At 35.3% G+C, this 20,421-nt stretch overlaps 1 protein-coding gene across 13 annotated transcripts in view; it reads right to left on the reverse strand.

The window, feature by feature from the left end:
- MYCBP2 (MYC binding protein 2) overlaps nucleotides 1–20,421 on the reverse strand; it is a 283,680-nt gene that overhangs the window by 112,675 nt on the left and 150,584 nt on the right. For all 13 annotated transcript variants that reach the window (XM_042978630.1, XM_042978658.1, XM_042978633.1 and 10 more), the window contains 8 exons: nucleotides 16,645–16,836; nucleotides 14,310–14,516; nucleotides 13,348–13,479; nucleotides 11,601–11,779; nucleotides 9,840–9,982; nucleotides 8,280–8,380; nucleotides 7,394–7,612; nucleotides 932–1,157 (listed from right to left, as the gene is read on the reverse strand). In XM_042978630.1, coding sequence (XP_042834564.1) covers nucleotides 932–1,157; nucleotides 7,394–7,612; nucleotides 8,280–8,380; nucleotides 9,840–9,982; nucleotides 11,601–11,779; nucleotides 13,348–13,479; nucleotides 14,310–14,516; nucleotides 16,645–16,836 — 1,399 coding nt within the window. The remainder of the gene's footprint in view (nucleotides 1–931; nucleotides 1,158–7,393; nucleotides 7,613–8,279; nucleotides 8,381–9,839; nucleotides 9,983–11,600; nucleotides 11,780–13,347; nucleotides 13,480–14,309; nucleotides 14,517–16,644; nucleotides 16,837–20,421) is intronic.

A 20,421-nucleotide genomic window follows, 5' to 3' on the forward strand; every position in this document is an offset into this window, starting at 1 on the left:
CAGTTATTAAAAAGCCCAGGCTTTTTGGGGGTGGGGGGTGTTCCTGTATCTACTTGAATATAATTGCTAAAAACAACTCTAGCCAACAACAGAATCATCTCAAGTGAATTGTTATTTTTCTTTATGATCAAGCTCTCCTCAATCAAATGTTCTACCTTCATGTTACATGAGCAATCGTTTTTCAATTATCTATTTCTAGGGTAACCTAGGTTAGTTAGCCTTTTCTGTTTCAGTCAGTAAGCAATCCTCTAACCTGGCTCCTTACAAACAAACAAGGCAGGTCAGACTAGAAGACAAAAGCTTCTGAATTCAAACAGGCTATGAATTTGGGGAATCACAAGAATATTTATGGTTAACTGGTTAAAAACACAACAGACTACATGCAGTTTTAATAATTTACAAACTTTCTTTGAAAGGAAAACATTAGCAATAGCAATAAAAAAATGCTTTCTATCTCTGACACTCCCCCCCCGCCGCCCAACACACACACATCCTCAAGCCTGAAGAACTAAAAACAACAGCTTTAATGTAACTCAGTACGTGAGGTGTTTCACCAATTCTCTTGAGTGGAAGAAGCCCTAAGTTCTCAAAGTCTAGCACTTATTGGGAAAATAAAAGATCAAATTCACTTCTTCCATAGTTTGTTCCCAACTATACAGACATCTACTCCTCAATATTAACCCTCTGCTTTGGTCAAGCTAAACTTTTTTCACAAGATCCTCATGACATTCTCTCTTTGAAAACTCAGTCGTGTTATGCCCTCTGTCTAGAGTCTTCTTCACTACTCAAGTGCACTCCAGATGCATAGTAGGTCTTGAAGAAATTCTTCTCAATGTTTGTAAACGTTTTCAATGTTGTATCCTTACTAAACATAATTGTCATAAATGCATATATTTTACCATATAAAACAGAAAATAAAAAAACAACTTACCTGGCAACACTAAAACCATAGTAGGCCACCCAGAGGACCCTGAAAATTTCTTTAATTCTATCCAGGAGTTAAGATTTTCATGAACAGATGTCAATTTTGGTCCATATCCTGAATTCTGAACAGTTCTGACAGGAATCAATAAACGGAGGACATCTTCTGACTGCGCAGTGCCACACTGGGGGTCAAACTCGATTGTCATCCACCGTACACATTCTGGGAACGTCACCTGAGGTCAATAGGCAAGAGGACACTTGTATTTGTTAAGAAAAATTTGATTGTTTTTTCCTATTTTAGACACAGGACATACTGTAAATATGATGCTTTAAACATACTGTAAACTAAATTTTAAGAAACTAATACAGTAGTTTCAATATGATTAGAAATCATGGTATTAATGTTCAATATCAATTGTCCCTATTCCCAACTTGCAATATCTACTGCTTTCTACCTAAAACTTGGTTGATATTACATCAATGTTTGTAAGTACACACTGGTAACACTGAAAAAATATCACAAGGTTGTTTTGATTTCCATAAACATTCAGTTATCTAATTTTGTGGAACTATATATATAGTAAATTTTCTATTTCAGTCAGTATGCATTTAAGGAATCTAAGTAGGTAAATGAAAATATTAATTAGATGGGCAAAATATAAAGATATATTGATGGAAAGGAAACAAATCATTAAAATTTAAGGTTTTAGTCACTTTTAAGTTATCTACCATTCATAGTATCTGCTACAAATGATATTTTTCATTAGCAAAAAACTTCAGAACTTCATATATAACGAGAATAAAAAAATAAACTAAACACACAATGATGAAAACTTAGATTTTTATATTTTCCTAAAGTTTCAATGTAATATGAGTTTATGATGGCACATACTTATATGTATATTTTTAAGTAAGCCAATATAGTTTATTTTATTAAAGTTGAAATATGAAGGGTAGAAAAACTAAAAGTAATAAAATTGCCAAATATTAGCTATTGTGTTGAAAGTCACACAAACTAGGTCATAAAATGTATCTTTGTCCTTATCTTTTAAAAATCTTTTATTAGTATTTTTTAAATATAATTTAGTGTCAAGTTGGCTAACATACAGTGTATACAGTGTGCTCTTGGTTTCAGGGGTAGATTCCTGTGATTCATCGCTTACATGCAACATCCAGTGCTCATTACAAGAAGTGCCCTCCTCAATGCCCATCACCCACTTTCCCCTCTCCCCTGCCACCCCCATCAATCCTCAGTTTGTTCTCTGTATTTAAGAGTCTAATATGGGTTTGCCTCCCTCTCTGTTTGAAACTATTTCTTCCCCATCCCTTCCCCCATGGTCTTCTGTTAAGTTTCTCAAATTCCACATAGGAGTGAAATCATATGTCTTTCTCTGCCTGACTTATTTCAGTTAGCATAATACCCTCCAGTTCCATCCACATTGTTGCAAATGGCAGGATTTCATTCTTTCTCAGTGCCAAGTAGTATTCCATTGTATATATAACCACATCTTCTTTATCCAATTCATCAGTTGATGGACACCTGGGCTCTTTCCATGATTTGGCTATTGTTGAAAGTGCTGCTATAAACATTGGGGCACAAGTGCCCCTATGAATCAGCACTCCTGTATCCTTTGGATAAATTCCTAGTAATACTATTGCTGGGTTGTAGGGTAAGCTTCTATCATCATCATGGCAGACAGCATTCTGTCTTGGTAGTCGAATTACAATTAAGTGGGACCATGTCAAATAGTAAACTATGAAATGGTTATAGGATATGATATGACAGTTAGGAAATTTCCTAAGTATGATATTGATCTAAAAAAATTACCTAGAACTAAGGCAAACAGCTTTGGTACAGGATTAAAAAAAATCTCCACTTAAATGAAAAGCTCACCTTTGTTCATAATTACATAAATGCAAATTAAAACTAAAGTAAAATACCATTACTCCCACCAATTCTCCCATTATATTAGCAAAAGGCCCAAAATTTAACCACCGACTCTGTTGGGGAGGCTGTGAGAAAACAAGCACTCTCAAACTGGTGCTGGGGACACGAAACAGTATAACCTCAACAGGACTCTCTCAACCCTAGCAAAGATACATAGCGTTCAGCTTCTGTAGCAGTAACCCTAAACCTATGAAGCACATGGCTCCTCAGTCTATATTTGTTTGACCCAGTAATCCCACTTCTGGGGATGTGCTTTGAAGATATATTTCTAAATACATGAAAAAACAAACAAAAAAGCCCAACATTTACGTAAGGTTATTCATCGCAAAAAAATTAGCAAAATACTGAAAACACCTGAAGTGCTCACACACGCTACCTACTGAATAAACTATGATCCATCTTCACAGAGGAGCACTAACCAGTTGTAAAAAAAGAATGAGGATGATCTCTTTAAATGATATGGGGAGATTTCTATGCATTTTATTACATTTCAAAAAGTACCAAACAGATTTGGTGTGCTACCATTTTAAATAAAAGAAAAACCTACATCTATATCCATCTATCTATTTTTTCAAAAATAAACACAGGAAGGAAACACCAGGACACTCAATGGAGTAAGCTGAGAAGCAGAGAAGGGAAAGGGAAGGGCCTCATAATTCTGAGCATGTTATTTTATATGATTTTATTTCTGGAGCCATGTTGATATTTTAAATACTGTATAAAGTTAAAAGATAAAAGTGGGGCACCTGGGTGGCTCAGTCGGTTAAGCGGCCGACTTCGGCTCAGGTCATGATCTCGCGGTCTGTGAGTTCGAGCCCCGCGTCGGGCTCTGTGCTGACAGCTCAGAGCCTGGAGCCTGTTTCAGAGTCTGTGTCTCCCTCTCTCTGACCCTCCCCCGTTCATGCTCTGTCTCTCTCTGTCTCAAAAATAAATAAACATTAAAAAAAAAAAAAAAAGACTGATGATGTTGAACATCTTTAAAAAAAAAAAAAAAAAAGATAAAAGTTAACCAAGATAAAGATAAAGATAAACAAAGAAGGATCGGGGAAAACTCACAAAAATTAAGTACAAAAAACCAAATAAGCCTAATTTTATAGCAAAGTGATTGTATAGCAACCTGCACATATAGATAAAAAGAATTACTCCAAGTAACTTCTGAATTTGGTACTTTGTTATCTAATGTCAGCGGGATATATTCTAAAGACAAACATTTTACAAGGAAATTGTTAATTTTACCCGGTAGTTTTATTTTTCACAGTGACACATAAATGGGATAGATATAAAGACAAGACTCCTATAATGTTGACTAGAACTGGTAGGTAGTATTCAAAAACTGATGAAAACATGATAAAACATATAAAAAACATAAAATCCAGCTTGAATGAACTTCCACTGTCCAAATCAATTAAAATTTGAGAATTAAAATAATAACAGCAAAGGATTATAACATTAAACAAAAAGAAAATTCTTAAATCTGTATTGATATAAACACATAAAATAAACGAGTCAATGTGTGTTTAAAAGTGGAAGGGATGGAAAAACGGTCTTTTACAATAGAACACCAAATGGAAGGAATAACAGAATTAGAAAGCCACCGTTTTGCAACCACTATAGTAATAAGTGATTTGGGTAAGAATCACCAATGGATGCTAAAACTGCTGGGTAAAAATTTGTTAGGGAGTATTTTTTACACAGTCTCTAGCTCTCTACCCATAAGCCTTTTCAAAGAGAAAAAAGGTAGTTTTGGTGGAGAAACTTGCCAGATATCCTCTTAATCAAATGGTAAGTACTTCCTGATGGGATGCACTGACAAGAATACGGTATCAATTATGAACTGTTGCTGCCCAAAACAAGTAACCTAAGTTTAATCATTAGGAAACAATCAATCAAGTCCAAATAAAAGGACACTTCTACAGAACCACTGATTGTATTCTTCATAAATGCCAACGTCAAGAAAGACAAGGAAAGTCTGAGGCACTATTTCAGATCAAAGGAAACAGAGAAGACCTGACAACTAAGTGCAATGGATGAATCTGGGTGGATCCCAGATCTGGGTTTAGAAAAATGCCATGAATGCTGTTGTTGGGGCAGCTGGCAAAACATCTAGCTTATAATATCATGGTATACTACTATTACGCATTATGGTAATAGAGCATCAATGTTAAATTCCCTAAATTTGACTAGTGTATTACTGATACACAGAAAAATCTCTGTTCTTAGGAACAAGGTGACTGTTCATGTTTGCAACTTACTCTTAAATGGTTCAGCAGTATCAAATACAGATAAATAAATACAACAAATGTGGCAAAATGTTAACTGATGAAGCCAGGTGAAAGGCATACAAGGTGATCATTGCACAAATCTTATTTTTTCCTACAGGTTTGAAATATTTAAAATAAAAGCTGAAACACATGGGGAATGAATATACACACTATCTCCATCTGTGTATGTGACTACACTTACGTTATAAAAAACGGAAGAATAAACTACAAAGTTATAATAAAATGAAATGCTACCTAGGATAGGGAAGGAGGGAACAGAGACTAGGGATAGAAATAAAAGCTAGACTTCTCTGAGTACTCTTTCCTTTATAGATTTGAGTTAGGACAATGTAATCATTTAAGTTGTTCTAAAACAAAACAAGATATAAAAAGCAGTTCCTAAAATCCTAAAATAAAAGAAATGATGCCAAATGTATGTCCAATTAGTGGCATAATCACACAGAGAGTGACTATTCCAACTTACATTAAACACAGTAATTGACCATACCCACTTACTTTAAAACACATTCATTTCTTTATACATCCTAGATGGGATATACCCAACATGACAAAACACACCCACACATATACACACACAGGAAATGAATAACTGAGTTTCTAATTCTAATATTCCCAGTGTTATTGGGAACAGGGATCTAGATGTATGACAAAAAGATTCAAGGGTAAGATCCTATGGACCTTATTCTGAATTAGTATCATCAGTACAAACTTCAGGTATTGTATCTTAAAAACAAAACAAAACAAAACATACACATAAATGTGTCTATACAGGAATATATACACATATATAAAAATAATATGTGCCTGTGTGTATAAATGCATGCACGAGTGACTGTATGTATCAGTTCTGTGCACTACAAATATTTAGAAACAATCACCAGCCCAAGAGAAATGAGTCAAATTCTTCTGCCAAATTTTGGCTCTAAAATACCAACACAAGAAATGTAGAAGATGAGCCTAGAATATCTTACACTAGTGAGGGAGGATGCTATGAATGACTACAAGGGGTATGTCTAAAGGATTCAGGCGGCAAGCTGAAGAGGCTCCTACCAACAAAGACATATGGTCCATTTTCTCAAATAAAATTCAAGGAAACAAAAAAAGAGTTGGAGGGGAACCTCCTCAAGTAGATAACAAGAGACTTGAGAGACATAATAACCAATCACAATGTATGGATCTTATCTGGATTCTAATTCAAACAATTAAAAAAGTTAAACTCTTATTTTGAATCTAACTCAATTAAAAATGTACATATTTGATGACATGAAGGAATTATTAGCATTTTCTGTATAATAATAATATAGTTACTTTTTATGGGTCTATATTTAAAGATACATAATAAAATATCCATAAAGGTGCTTTAAAATAATCTAGAAAGGGCAAAGTGGGTGGAGAATAAACAAATCAGGTCTGGTCAAGAGATTGGGGTGGGGGTGGGGGGTTGAGTTAAACAGGTGATGGGGATTAAGGAGTGCACTTGCTGTGATAAGCACAGGGTGATGTACGAAAGTGTTGAATCACTATATTGTACACCTGAAACTAATACTACACTGTATGTTAACTGGAATTTAAATAAAAACTTAAAAAAAGCTGGTAACTACTGAATCTGTGATGATGGATAAGTGCAGTGACTGTCTAGTCCTTTTATATGTTTACCACAGTGTATAATAAAAAGTTGAGTATTTTGCAAGCACATAAAACTTATAATCACATTGATGAATTAGACAAATCTTCCTTCTCCTCCTTAGCTTACATGATACAATTTAAGAAGGAATAAAGACTCTGGATACTCTGTAATAATATTATATTTATAAATGTTTTATTATTTTTTACATTATTTATATTAGAGCACTCGAAGTCCTGCATTGGATATGCAAATTTTCAGAGCTCAGGCTGTGGTATAAATAATAGCAGTTCAAACAGTATGATTTTTAAATTTTCATGCTTATATCCACTACTATTACAATATATAATATGCAGTTGAACATTATATACTGCACTGGACTTATAAAAACATATGAGAACAATTCTCACAAATACTCCCAACTATACGCTTTAATGACAAAAATTCTATCTTAAACCCTTTTGTGGATCTGACAGTGCCTAACCACCTGATTTCTATATTTAAATACTATAAAAAACTATACTTCTAAACAGAGGCAAAGTATCCTGTAAGGCATCATTATAGAACATCAAACCAACTTTTAAATTTAAACTCTGCCCAGGAGTCAGCGCCTACCTTGTAGTGCATCACACATGCAGGTTTATAGGGGTGCTCACTCTCTATGACCGCATAGTGATTAGAGGTTGTACAAGCAGAGAGGCCTTGCTCAGGCTGGTTTCCTGTGGTGCTATCTGTTGACTGATTAGGATTGAATGCAGGGGGTGCATACTTCTGATTCAAAATGGCAACTGAGGGAAGTAACTGTTGGACAAGGCCAAAGACTTCTACAGCCACCTGGTATAAAAAGAAATGATTAAATGAGATAATAAATGTGAAAATTGCTTTAAAGTTGTTAATTACTGTAATTGTTGGCCATCCTTAATTACTAAGATATTATTAAGAGTTTCTTCTGACTAAATTTTTGCTCAAAGAGAAATTTTTTTTATGGAAAAAAAAGATTTACCTTAGATGTCTTAGATGTTATATGAAAATAACCTTGTCTATACTTTTAAACACTTTGCCTTTTTGTAATCTGTCGTAAACTAGGTTTTACTCAATCTTTATGCTAAAGAATCAATAGTTTATGATTTCCTCCATATCTTGACTATTTCTCAATTGTAAAATACTCCTACCTTGCTATTTTTATTCAAAAAGAAGACTTGGCATCAACCTCATAAACTACAAAAATCTACTTAAACTCTCCTTATATGTCATAACTCTAAAATATACTTCTCATTCCCAAATTCTTCAACTGTAAAGCCAATAAGTAAGCATAGTAATCTAGTCAACAATATGAAGAACAGAGAGGTTTAACTGATAACTTCTACCATTTTAACATGTCTATCTCTGTTATGTTACTTGTAACCCAGGTGCCTCAAAGATTAAAATGTTTATAAAGATACAAAGTCTAAAAAAAATGATATTAAAAAAATATTCAAAGTTACATAATTAAGTTACACACCTTGGGAATAGCAGCAGCTACTGGTCCTATGTAGGCTATAATAAGGGGAAGCAGCATGGAAAACAGACTGGAAGAACTAAGCAGTTCTGGAATGTCATCAGCTAAAAAAGGCATTAAAACTATAGTTAGAAGGTAATTTCACTGTAATGTATATATGCTATACTAAATCTATATTCTAGTCTCTTGAGCAAAATAAAATTATCACTCTTATAAAGGACCTGGCCCTATTCTAAGGGCTTTACTGACATAAGCCATATCAATTAATCCTCACAGTAAGACACTTGTATTATCTCTACTTTTTACAAGACGAAACCAAGGCACACACTGTTTAAATAACTCATCGAAAATCCTACAGCTGTAAAATGACAGAGGCAGGATTAGAACCTACAGCAATAGTCATGATGTTAACCACTACACCTGATGCCGCATGTGGCTACATGTGTGACATTAGGCCAATTACTTAATTGGCATATGCCTCAGGTTACTCCTCTGTAAAAAGGATAGTAACAGTACTTCCCTCAGTGGGTACTACAAAGATTGAGTTAATATATGTAAAACATTAGAACAATGCCTGCACATATCAAGCACTACAAAAATGCTGTTATTAAGCTATATTGCCTTCTATTTTACCAAGAAACCTTTTGCTAAAGGACATTATAATCATTTACCCAATGAGCACGGTGCTGGGAAGATAAGTTGAGTCTAGACTGAGATCACCTTTATATTAAAGGCCAATTATTTCCAAATACTTCTTTCTAGATATGCTGTTGCATCGGCATAGGATTCAGTTATTTAAAAATACAGTTTCTTAGCCCAGCCCAAACCTGCAGACTGGATGGGCCAAACATTTTTTATTTTTAGCAAGTTTCCCAGGTGATTCTGATGTGTACTAGGCTTAGGAACAAATGTTACAGATTACAGTAAGGCTGGGTGGGTTACAATGAATGCTTGTGTAAATGAACTCCATTGCCAGTGTGGAGGTGACTAGGTAGTTAGATGTGGAATGGGAGAACAGTGGCAGTGAGGCTGCTGGGATGTTACCCATCTATGGGGAAGAGGACATGTGCCAGCACCATGGTAGCTTGGACTATGGAAGAACAGACAGGGGAATACAAATTGGAGAGTTGCCAGTGGAAGAACTTATAGAACTGAAATCAGACAAGTGAGTTTGGGGAGATGTTTAGGGTTACCCAGACCTTTGGGTGAATGGTGATAACATTACTGGAAATATAGGAAGAAAAACACACCTTAAGGAGAAAATAAAATGCTTTCTGACTACTAAAGTAAGGATAAAGCAAAGACTCAGCTTTATCCTTGAGTTTTTCTTACTAGGTTAACTAAGGAAAAAATAGGTATCCGGTAACTGCTTTTGGACATTTTAAAAAGTTCTGCATTAGAATATGGAGAGTATGGCTGATCCAAAATGAATGTGTATGTGTGAGCAGATCTACAATGAATAAAACATTCTGGGATCCTACAAAATAGTTACTCTTCAGTAATTCTGTGTACAAGTTAGGGAATAAAGAATCTAAAATATGACTATTAAAAGAAAAGTCTTACCATCCACAGCAAGAGCTCTGTGCAAGAGGTCTTTTGCAGCTCGAACAACAGTGCTTACCACAGAGAGAGCTCTGCTACAGTTTTTATCTTCTTCATTGGCTTTACTCAGAAGCTGGGATTGTAAATCTCCATCAAATTCACTCCTGTAACAGGAGTAATACATGAGATTATTTTACATGGTAGGTAAAACATGATCTAACTCTAGTTAGATCAGAGCTCCTCACTTAAAGTTAAAAAAGTTAAAGTTGTAACCGTGCAATTTCAAGGAGTGACAGGACTTCAAAGAAAAATACAGCCGGATAAGGATATAAAGTTATTTTAGAATAAGACCAAAGAGAGTCTGTATCAGGAACTGATATTTAAATAAAGGCTTGAATTATGTTAAAAAAACAAAAAGCTGACGATAAAATATTCAGGCATAAGGAATAGTAAGATAAAGGTTCAGACAAGAACAAGACTGGCAAGTTCAAGGAACAGAATGAAGACGAGTGTGACTGGAATGAAAGGAGCGTGGAGGGTGACAGGAATCACACCATGTGAGCTCCATAAGCCTCCATAAGACCTTGCATTTCGTACTGGGATGGGAAGCTGTGAGGGGATCGTGAGCAGGGGCAGAACTTGGCCTGATGCATATTTCTGTGAAACCCTTCTGGCTGCACTGTGCAGACTGACTGCAGGAGGGCCACCAAAAAAGGTGGGAGGGAGACTGGGGGGGAGACTGGGTTAGAAGCTATGATTGTTACGCAGGGGGCGGCAGTGATGGTTTGAACTGAACTGTTAATTATGGGAGTTAGAAAAGGTCAGACTTAGAACATTTTAAAAGCACAGCTGCCAGGACTTGGTGATAGAAAGAGTGAGAGAAACAGGGAAGTCAAAAAACTCCAAGGTGCTTGGCTCCAACCATGGATGGAGAGGAGCACTGTGACACATTAAACTACGATGTCTCACAGGTGACCTTAAGCATTGTTAAAGAGGACATGTTAAAAGCAGGTCATCTGGAGACCAATTACCTGCCTATAGAACCCAGGACCATACTTTACAAGAAGTGTGACTTTAGGCAAGGCATTTAACCCTCAACGTGTCTGTTCCCTCATCTGTGAAGCAGGACAAGCGCCCACCTCACGGAGTTACTACAAGGACTAGCTAATAACACAGGTCATGCACTGAAAACACATGTGTTAAGAACACCTTGTTATGTATCCTAGGGCCCCAAGAACTAGACTCAGAGACATCAAAATATATTGCAGACTGGATAACAGAACCAAGGCAAAACTAGTACTTGGATAGAAGTGATCTGATCACTAATCTTTAGTATTTTTAAAAAAGAAATGAACTGAATGTTTTTAGTATTTTTGGTATTTTTAAAAAAGAAATGAACACACATGCCCAGGAGATAAAAATTTCGAAGATATTAAAGAATAACGACAAAAAAAGGGAAGTAACGACAAAAACATTTTAAAGCATTCACCTTTACAGTGAGCAGTGAAAAAATAGAAATATATTAATATATATATATAAACCATGACCCTGGGATCATGACTTGAGCCAAAATCAAGAGTCAGACACTCAAACAACTGGCCCACCCAGGTGCTCCTATGTATTAATATGAGATCTTTTTACACAAATCAGCACAAGTATGTGCAAGGAAGTTATGCTGCATAATTTAATTATAACTATGCATTTAGCATTTTTTACCTTGATATCAAACTTTATGTGTTCTGTTGCTTTAAAATGCCCCCTTCCCTGTACATACACACTTACCTATAGTACAGGATCTGTGGAATCTGTCCTCTGGTTTGATTTGTACCATTACTACTCAAGCTGCATGTGCTGAATGTGAATGTCACGCCGTCCGGGCACTGAACTGTGGTCATTCCTCCATCTCCATTGGCTGTACGACTTCCATAGTTCCTCAAGCGCACAGCATATTTAACATTTTCCTTCACAATAAAGATGTAAAACATGTTTATAATGTACAGAGGCTATAAAAAAAACTGGGCCAGTATACTGAATTTCTTTGTCCTATTTATAGATGATTTGGTTAAGCACATTTTTAATGAATGAAACAGGAAGATAACTCTTAATGATGTTTATTATTAAAAAAAAAAACTGTACTAAGTACTTCGTGTGCTTTGATTAAGTTAATCCTTAAAATAACTTCATGAGGTAAGTACCATTACTATTCCTATTTTACAGATGAGGAATCTGAGACACAGAGAAGTTACGTAAGCCATCCAAAGGCACACAGCTATTAAGTGATGGAATGAGTATTTGAATATAGGCAGTTTGACTCTAGGCCCATAAAGAATACTAACCATAACAAAAGATTTAAAGTACATAATCTAATTATTTTTCTTTGATGAGTTTAACTTTTGAAATAATTTTAAGTGTGGGAAAAATAGTGGTGAATCTACTATATTTTATTTAAGAGACACTCAGAGATAGAAACAGATAGGTGGAGAAATGGGAAGAAATATCCATAAGCAAAAGCTGTCCCAAATAAGATGTACCGTGCATAGAAAATATGAGATACAGACACTGGTGCCTTATGATCTATGATATACACTTCACAGTGAAAAGATTTTTTTTGTTTTTTGGTACCCTAACTCTTTTTGATGAGGCCTCTGATGAACTTCTCTTATTCCAGATTCTGTTCTATAATAAAAATTATAATTTACAGTTGAATTCAGAATTACTCCATTCATAACTACTTTAAGATTAGGTAGAGGCGCCTGGGTGGCTCAGTCGATTGAGCATCCGACTACGGCTCAGGTCATGATCTCACGGCTCGTGAGTTTGAGCGCCGCCTCGGACTCTGTGCTAACAGCTCAGAGCCTGGAGCCTGCTTTGGATTCCGTGTCTCCTTCTCTCTCTCTCTCTCTCTGTCTCTCTCTCTCTGCCCCTCCCCCACTCATGCTCTGTTTCTCTCTGTCTCAAAAATAAATAAACATTAAAAAAAATTTTAAAAAAGGATAAGACTTCTGTTTTGGTAAATAGTTATGTTACATGAAGTAATAAACAACTTTTATATAAAGTAATAGTAACTTTAATAGTTAATATGATCTATTAAGGCCATTTTTTAAAAAAGAGTTTGGCACAATAAGAGAAGAAAAGACAGGAACTAATATTTGCTGAGTTTCTATACTGTACTAGACATTGAGGCAAGTACTTTATTATTTAATTTCATCTGAACAACACTACAATGTAGGTACAATCCTTCTGAATCTTCAGATAAGCCTCAGAGTGGTTAAATAACATCTAATGTCTTTAAGCTATGTGAAAGTGCAGGCATCTGAAGCTAGTTCTGCCTGACTCCAAAACTAAACAATACTTTCTACTATACCAGACTTTAAGAGATCTTTTGCAAAAATACAATACAGTACAATATAAGGAGTATAGTAGTGACTCTATAAACATTTTAAGCATCACAAAAAGGAATACTTTTCATTACTTTTTAAGTAAACTACATAGTACCTCTTATTTATAAAAGAAACGTAACTGAAATTACCTTTAAAGGAACAACTTTGTCAAGTCTGATTTCAGCTATATCACTGGGTGAGTCATCTGTTGTATACGTTCCTTTGACTAATTCTAGAGATGTCCATCTGTGAGAATGAGTCGAATCTCCTGCATGTTCACTCTAATTAAAACAAAAACAAAACCCATCCTATTCTTAATTTTGTTTTATTGTTTTTAAGCAGTTTCTTTCCTTGCATATGAAATTATCCATTAGCATTTCCCCATATATAATGAAGAAAAAAAATTTTAGTAAATTATTTATTTTTATCTGATTTCCTGAGGAGTCTACAACCTAAATCATACAAATGGGCTTTTCTCATCTGATGTCTTAAAATGATTTCCACTTCTTCATAAGAAGAGTGCTAATCTAATTAAAGAGCCTAATGAAGTAGGACATAATTTAATTGCTAAAGAGAATCAAGATACAGATAGATTTCTATTTTTTATGAAATGATTTACATGGTAACTTTTTGTCCCATTTTAATAAAACTTTGTGAAAACTCAGGTAATTTAAATAATTTAGAGAATACAGCAAGATAGCTTAATCAATTAATGAAAACTATCTTTACTAAGAATAATCCATTTGCACTCTATGACAAAACTGCTTTAGTCATGGATACAGGTAATAATACTGATCTGAATACTGTTCTTGTTTCTAAAAAACTACAAAAGCAAAAAAATTACACAAAAGTTATAATCAGAGGCTTAGCTCTATAATTTCTAGTATTTTCATTTACCATCTCCCCTGTAAGTGCAAAAAATATGAGGCAGAAGTGATCCAGAATGGCACAGAAGCAATCATGCAGAATCACTCTTTCCATTTCTTTAATGTCTTCCATGACTAATGACTAATCTGCTAAACCCTCAAAGATTTGGACACTCTTACTATGATAATGGTAAGTCCTGATGCACAACTTACACACAAGATGACACTGTTAGAGTGGTACTTACGTCATCAACTAACACCTCTAATTCATATTCATGAATTCCACCTCCTCCATAGACAGAAAAACCAACCACAACTATTCCTGGTTTGTCTACTGAAAAACAGATTGCATCAGGGGACCCATTCCCAGTGTTCCAACTTCTTCCCTGACTTGTTTTTGTGAATCGGTTAGCACTGGCTTTAACAGAGTGGAGAGAATTAAGTCCATCAACCTATGAACAACAAAAGCAGTTACACATCAGTAGTCTGTACCTTAGTGTTAATAATATACCCACAACAAAGCTATCTCCAAATTTCTAAGAAATTCAAAAAAATAATCTACATTTAAGAAGTAAGTGTGAAACTTTCTAAACATACATTCTATTAAGAGATTATATAGCAATAAAATTATATAGATTTTATCATTCTAAATTCACAAATCATCATGGGACAGTATTTTCTTCTCTTAGTCATGCATTTCACTTAATTTATAATGCAGAACTATAAACATGTAAGTCATCGCAGTCATACATATGAATGAACTGTATCACTCACTCTGAAAAGAAATACCAAAATTTCATCAACATTCTGTGGACCAACAGTTTTCAATCTATGTGACATAGAGCTCTAGGAATTCTGGAGAGAATTAAGAATTAAGAGGTGGACTAAGTTTCCCCTCTTCAGTGGGACTATCCCCTCCCCTTATCTGTGAGTTTTCAAGACTTCATTTGCAGAAAATACATATACAAAAGTGAATATATATACATAACTACAACATCATTAATTACAGACTTTCATTAGAGAGGATCAGTGAACTTATTTTGGATTGAAAGTGCTCTTTTCAATTACAGAGCCTGCTTTTGATCTAAGTTGGCTGTAGAAATTTGAAAGACCTGTAAGAGGGAAAAAATTGAAGTTTATGATTCTAACAAGAATTTCAAACTATTCTGGGAAAGAAGGAAATATGGATGTCTAAGTCATGACCTTTGTAAATTTCCAAGTTCGTAGATTAGGCACCTGCAATCGGAGCATTCTTTCTCATTAGAAAGTTAAGTTCATATGGGGAAAACCAGATAGTAACCTTCTGAGGGGGACCTATGCATCAGACTTTCCTCCAGGATCTGGTACAGAAGGGAAGCCTATTATACAGGCTGAAGGACCAAGTGAAAAAAAGACAAATTAAAATTTTCTGACAAGGGGCTCAATGACCTCCTAGACCAAAGTCAAAGTGAACTAAGAAATGGAGGAAGTGGTTCCTAAGGTTAAATACTAAACTCTGCTCAGGTGCATGTAATCATTCAGAAATCCTAAAGGCTAAACTGTCGCTATGAATTAGTAATGAGTATACACTGGATAGATTAATTTAGAATAGATTCCAAAATAAGTCTGCAAGTAAGAAAAAGCAAAGGCTAGGGATTATAAAAGCAAAAGAGAGAAAAGATGTTATTTGGCAAGCAACTGAGTACATGCTAACTAATCAACATTTATTTGAATGATATAAGATATTTTGCATTGTGACAGGATTTTTAAAATCAACCTTCTGTCTGCATTTTGGGGAAAAAATTAGAAACATTCACTAAATTCAGTCAAAATGTTTAGATAAATTATATGGCAGAGCGAGCAGGACAGTGATATGATTAAAAATAATGTTATTTTATATAATGTGAAGCACTTTAAAACATATCAAAGTAGTTTTCTCAAACATACTAATATTCGATTCTTTTAAAATTTTGTGATAATAGCTGTGCAACAATGTGAATGTACTTAATGCCGATTTTCATAAAATTACTTTTTGCATTTTATGGGGTGCCTGGCTGGCTCAGTTGGGGGAGCATGTGACTCTTCATCTTGGGGTTGTGAGTCTGAGTCCCACGCTGGGTGCAGAAGTAACTATAAAAATAAATTAACTTAAAAAAATTACTTTTCCCATTTTATAGATGTCATTTGTCTTGTGTCAGTCAAGTGGGCAGAACTAAGGTTTAAACCTCTTTACCTTTTCCATACTGTGTGTTCCCTACTAGTAGCCCCATTTCTATTCCTCATGGGCCAGCAATGTGAACTATTTTGGAACATGGCAGTGAGGTTGTACAATGGGGCAAATAAGAGGAAAACATACAGTGTGTATCGCTGTGACGTCTTGGGGAAACTGGTGAGAGAGGAAGCAAGCAACAGCACAGAAGAGGTGTAAGGAAGGGAAAACCAAACAAACAGCCTGCTTGAAGGTTTTTTATTTTTATTTTTTAAGAAAACAGTACAAATAGGATTAAAATTAGTTTATACAAAGACAAAATATATGAAAAAAGAAATTACGTGGCAAGCTTAAACATGTGCTTATTATCCAGTCTCAAAATAAAACATCACCTCAGATCCCAGGGCTGATGCTGTCAGTTCACTGACAATACTGGCCAGCAATCCACAGGTGTTGGAAACCAGGTGAGAGGAGAAGAGCTCATTTTCTCTCCTCAGGCTGTTCCTGACTGGGAGCACAACAATGACCAGCATTTTCTCCAGAACTTCACGGAAGCTTGTCATACCTGAGATATTCTCTTCACTCTATGATAGATGGAAAAAAAAAAAAGTTCCAAATACTGCTTTATCTTCCTTCACCTGAGTACTCAATTGCAAAATCTTATCTTTCTAAATGACACCCTTAAAATTCAGGTTTGACTCTATGTCTAGAAATCCATCCAGTTGTATGTGGAACCACTGACTTTACTTTTACTGTTCTTTTTTCAATTATTAGTCTCTGTGTATCACAAAAGTACCACATATTTACAAGATGTATGTGTTTTTGTTAGCTTTGACTCATTTTCACTTACTCTCTTATTTAACTTCTCAATAATAATTATATATGACAGAAAAACACTCCTCCTGTTTAAAAAGCTTTTTCAATAGGACAAAATTCCAATCTAAGATAATTATTTCTGGTATAGTTACAGGTAAAACAACTGGGAAAGTCTGTACAAATCTTTTTTCTAATAAAACTTTTTCTGTACATGCATGTAATAAAAATATGGAATTCTACTACAAATACCCCTATGCAGTTTTACAATTTCTTCTGTACTTGACTTCCTAAATGAAGATAAGACATTCCAACCCCTACCAATAAAAATTTCAAGGTAAGAAATTATAAAGCCCCAACAAAGACCAAGGGGAAAACATAGGTCTTTTTTTTCTAGAAACCAAGTGAAAAGATGATTAAATTAGTTGATGTCCAGCATGAACATTATTTATATTTTTTACCATCCTCAGTATCATTTAGCCCACTGTGGACACAGCGCAAAATGCATCCAATTTCATGAGGGGACAATTGTGACCAATGACCCAATTTTACTGTGGACTAGAGAATCAAACAATTTGGAATTTAGTTCCAGTTTCTTCATAGTGCCTTAACTTCTGTAAAATCAGGGAAACTATATACTCTGATTCAGTTATCAAAATCACCTAGTTGCACCCTGAATAGCCAAGTTTTTCCACAATACTTACATTCCATGCTGCTTTACAAGACACAGCAAATTCAACAGATTTCATAAAATCATAAAATCTCAAGGTAGAAAAGGGTCTTTAAAGTTAAATCAGTCTTCCCAAGACAAATAAAATATGTAAATGAGGGTACATTCAACCCATTATAGAAAATTAAGTAACTTTTTAGTTAAAATAATCATGAGCATTATTTTAAACCACTCCCAACAGCTTTCCTTTTTGAGAGAGAGACAGAGACAGAGTGAGAAAGAGAGAGAGAAAATCAGGGGCAGAGACCAATGTGGGGCTCTATCTCACCACCGACAGGTGAGATCATGACCTGAACTGAAATCAAGAGTCAGATGCTTAATCAACTCAGCCACCCACGTGCCCCATCAACAGCTTTCTTAATGTGCAATCTTAAGCTAACAAAAAGTCACCTAGAAATAATCTTCCATCCTTGGCCCAAGAACTGAGAACCAAGATCAATGGAACAGAATAGACAACCCAGAAATGGACCCACAAATGTATGGCCAACTAATCTTTGACAAAGCAGGAAAGAATATCCAATGGAATAAAGACAGTCTCTTCAGCAAGTGGTGCTGAGAAAACTGGACAGCAACATGCAGAAGAATGAACCTGGACCACTTTCTTACACCATACACAAAAATAAACTCAAAATGGATGAAAGACTTCAATGTAAGACAGGAAGCCATCCAAATCCTCGAGGAGAAAGCAGGCAAAAACCTCTTTGATCTTGCCCGCAGCAACGTCTTACTCAACACATCTCCGGAGGCAAGGGAAACAAAAGCAAAAATGAACTACTGGGACCTCATCAAAATAAAAAGCTTTTGCACAGCTAAGGAAACAATCAGCAAAACTAAAAGGCAGCCGACAGAATGGGAGAAGATATTTGCAAATGACATATCAGATAAAGGGTTAGTATCCCAAATCTATTAAGAACTTATCAAACCCAAAAAACAAATAAACCAGTGAAGAGATGGGCAAAAGACATGAATAGACACTTCTCCAAAGAAGACATCCAGATGGCCAACTGACACATGAAAAAATGCTCAACATCACTCATCATCAAGGAAATACAAATCAAAACCACAATGAGATACCACCTCACACCTGTCAGAATGGCAAACATTAACAACTCAGGCGACAACAGATGTTGATGAGGATGCAGAGAAAGAGGATCTTTTTTGTACTGCTGGTGGGAATGCAAACTGGTGCAGCCACTCTGGAAAACAGTATGGAGGTTCCTCAAAAAACTAAAAATAGAACTACCCTACAACCCAGCAATCGCACTACTAGGCATTTTTCCAAGGGATATAGGTGTGCTGTTTCGAAGGGACACATGAACCCCCATGTTTATAGCAACACTATCAACAATAGCCAAAGCATGGAAAAAGCCCAAATGTCCATCGATGGATGAATGGATAAAGACATGGTATATATATACAATGAAGTATTACTCGGCAATCAGAAAGAATGAAATCTTGCCATTTGCAACTACGTGGATGGAACTGGAGGGTATAACGCTAAGTGAAATTAGTCAGAGAAAGACAAAAAACCTATGAATTCACTCATCCGAGGACTTTAAGAGACAAAGAGATGAACACAAGGGAAGGGAAACAAAAATAATATAAAAACAGGGAGGGGGACAAAACAGAAGAGACTCATACATATGGAGAACAAACAGGGTTACGGGAGGGGTTGTGGGAGGGGGGATGTGCTAAATGGGTAAGGGCCACTAAGGAATCGACTTCTGAAATCATTGTTGCACTATATGCTAACTAATTTGGATGTAAATTTAAAAAAATTAAAAACAAAATTAAAAAAAAGAAATAATCTTCCATCTTTAGATTATTTCTATTATTATTTGAATAAGATTACCACAAAACATCAATTCTTATGTAATTAGTTCTCCTGGCTTTAAAATAATAAATTCCTCATTTTGCTAAAATTGTAATTCTTCTAGCCTTTACATCACTTTAATTCTCCAGAAACTTTACTTTTTGGAACTTCTCAGAAAATTAGCTTTGGATGAAACTCAATCCCGAACTGTACTCCATAATCAATAACCTGGAAGGGCTTTATCAGGGGGATGGGTGGAGTGTATTTATTTAGTTACACCCACTTAGTTTCTAATTAGTAACTAACAAGATTAATACAAGAAGCTTCCCATATATTCTTAAAATGGAGTTAACAGTGTCAATGCTTTAGTTGAAGAACCTAACTGTATGAATGTATGTGTACATATGCACATATATGTGTACATAGATATGTAATATGTATAATATATAAAAATAAATAATATGAAAAAAATATATTTATTAGTACATCACTAGCCCCTTAAATTTAAAATTTTTTAAATGTTTATTCATTTTTGAGAGCGAGAGAGCACGTGCACGTGTGCGCACACAAGCAGGGGAGGGGCAGAGAGAGAGGGAGACACAGAATCCAAAGCAGGCTCCAGGCTCTGAGGTGTCAGCACAGAACCTGACACGGGGCTCAAACTCATGAACTGTTAGATTATGACCTGAGCTGAACTCACACGCTCCACCAACTGAGCCACCCAGGCATCCCATTAGCCACTTAAACTTTAGAAAAGGGAACTCATTCACCAGTGGTGGGGAATGTACGCTGACACTTGGTTTCTGGAGGGCA

The sequence above is a fragment of the Panthera tigris genome, chromosome A1 (assembly GCF_018350195.1).
Source record: "Panthera tigris isolate Pti1 chromosome A1, P.tigris_Pti1_mat1.1, whole genome shotgun sequence".
Taxonomy (NCBI): Eukaryota; Metazoa; Chordata; class Mammalia; order Carnivora; family Felidae; genus Panthera; species Panthera tigris.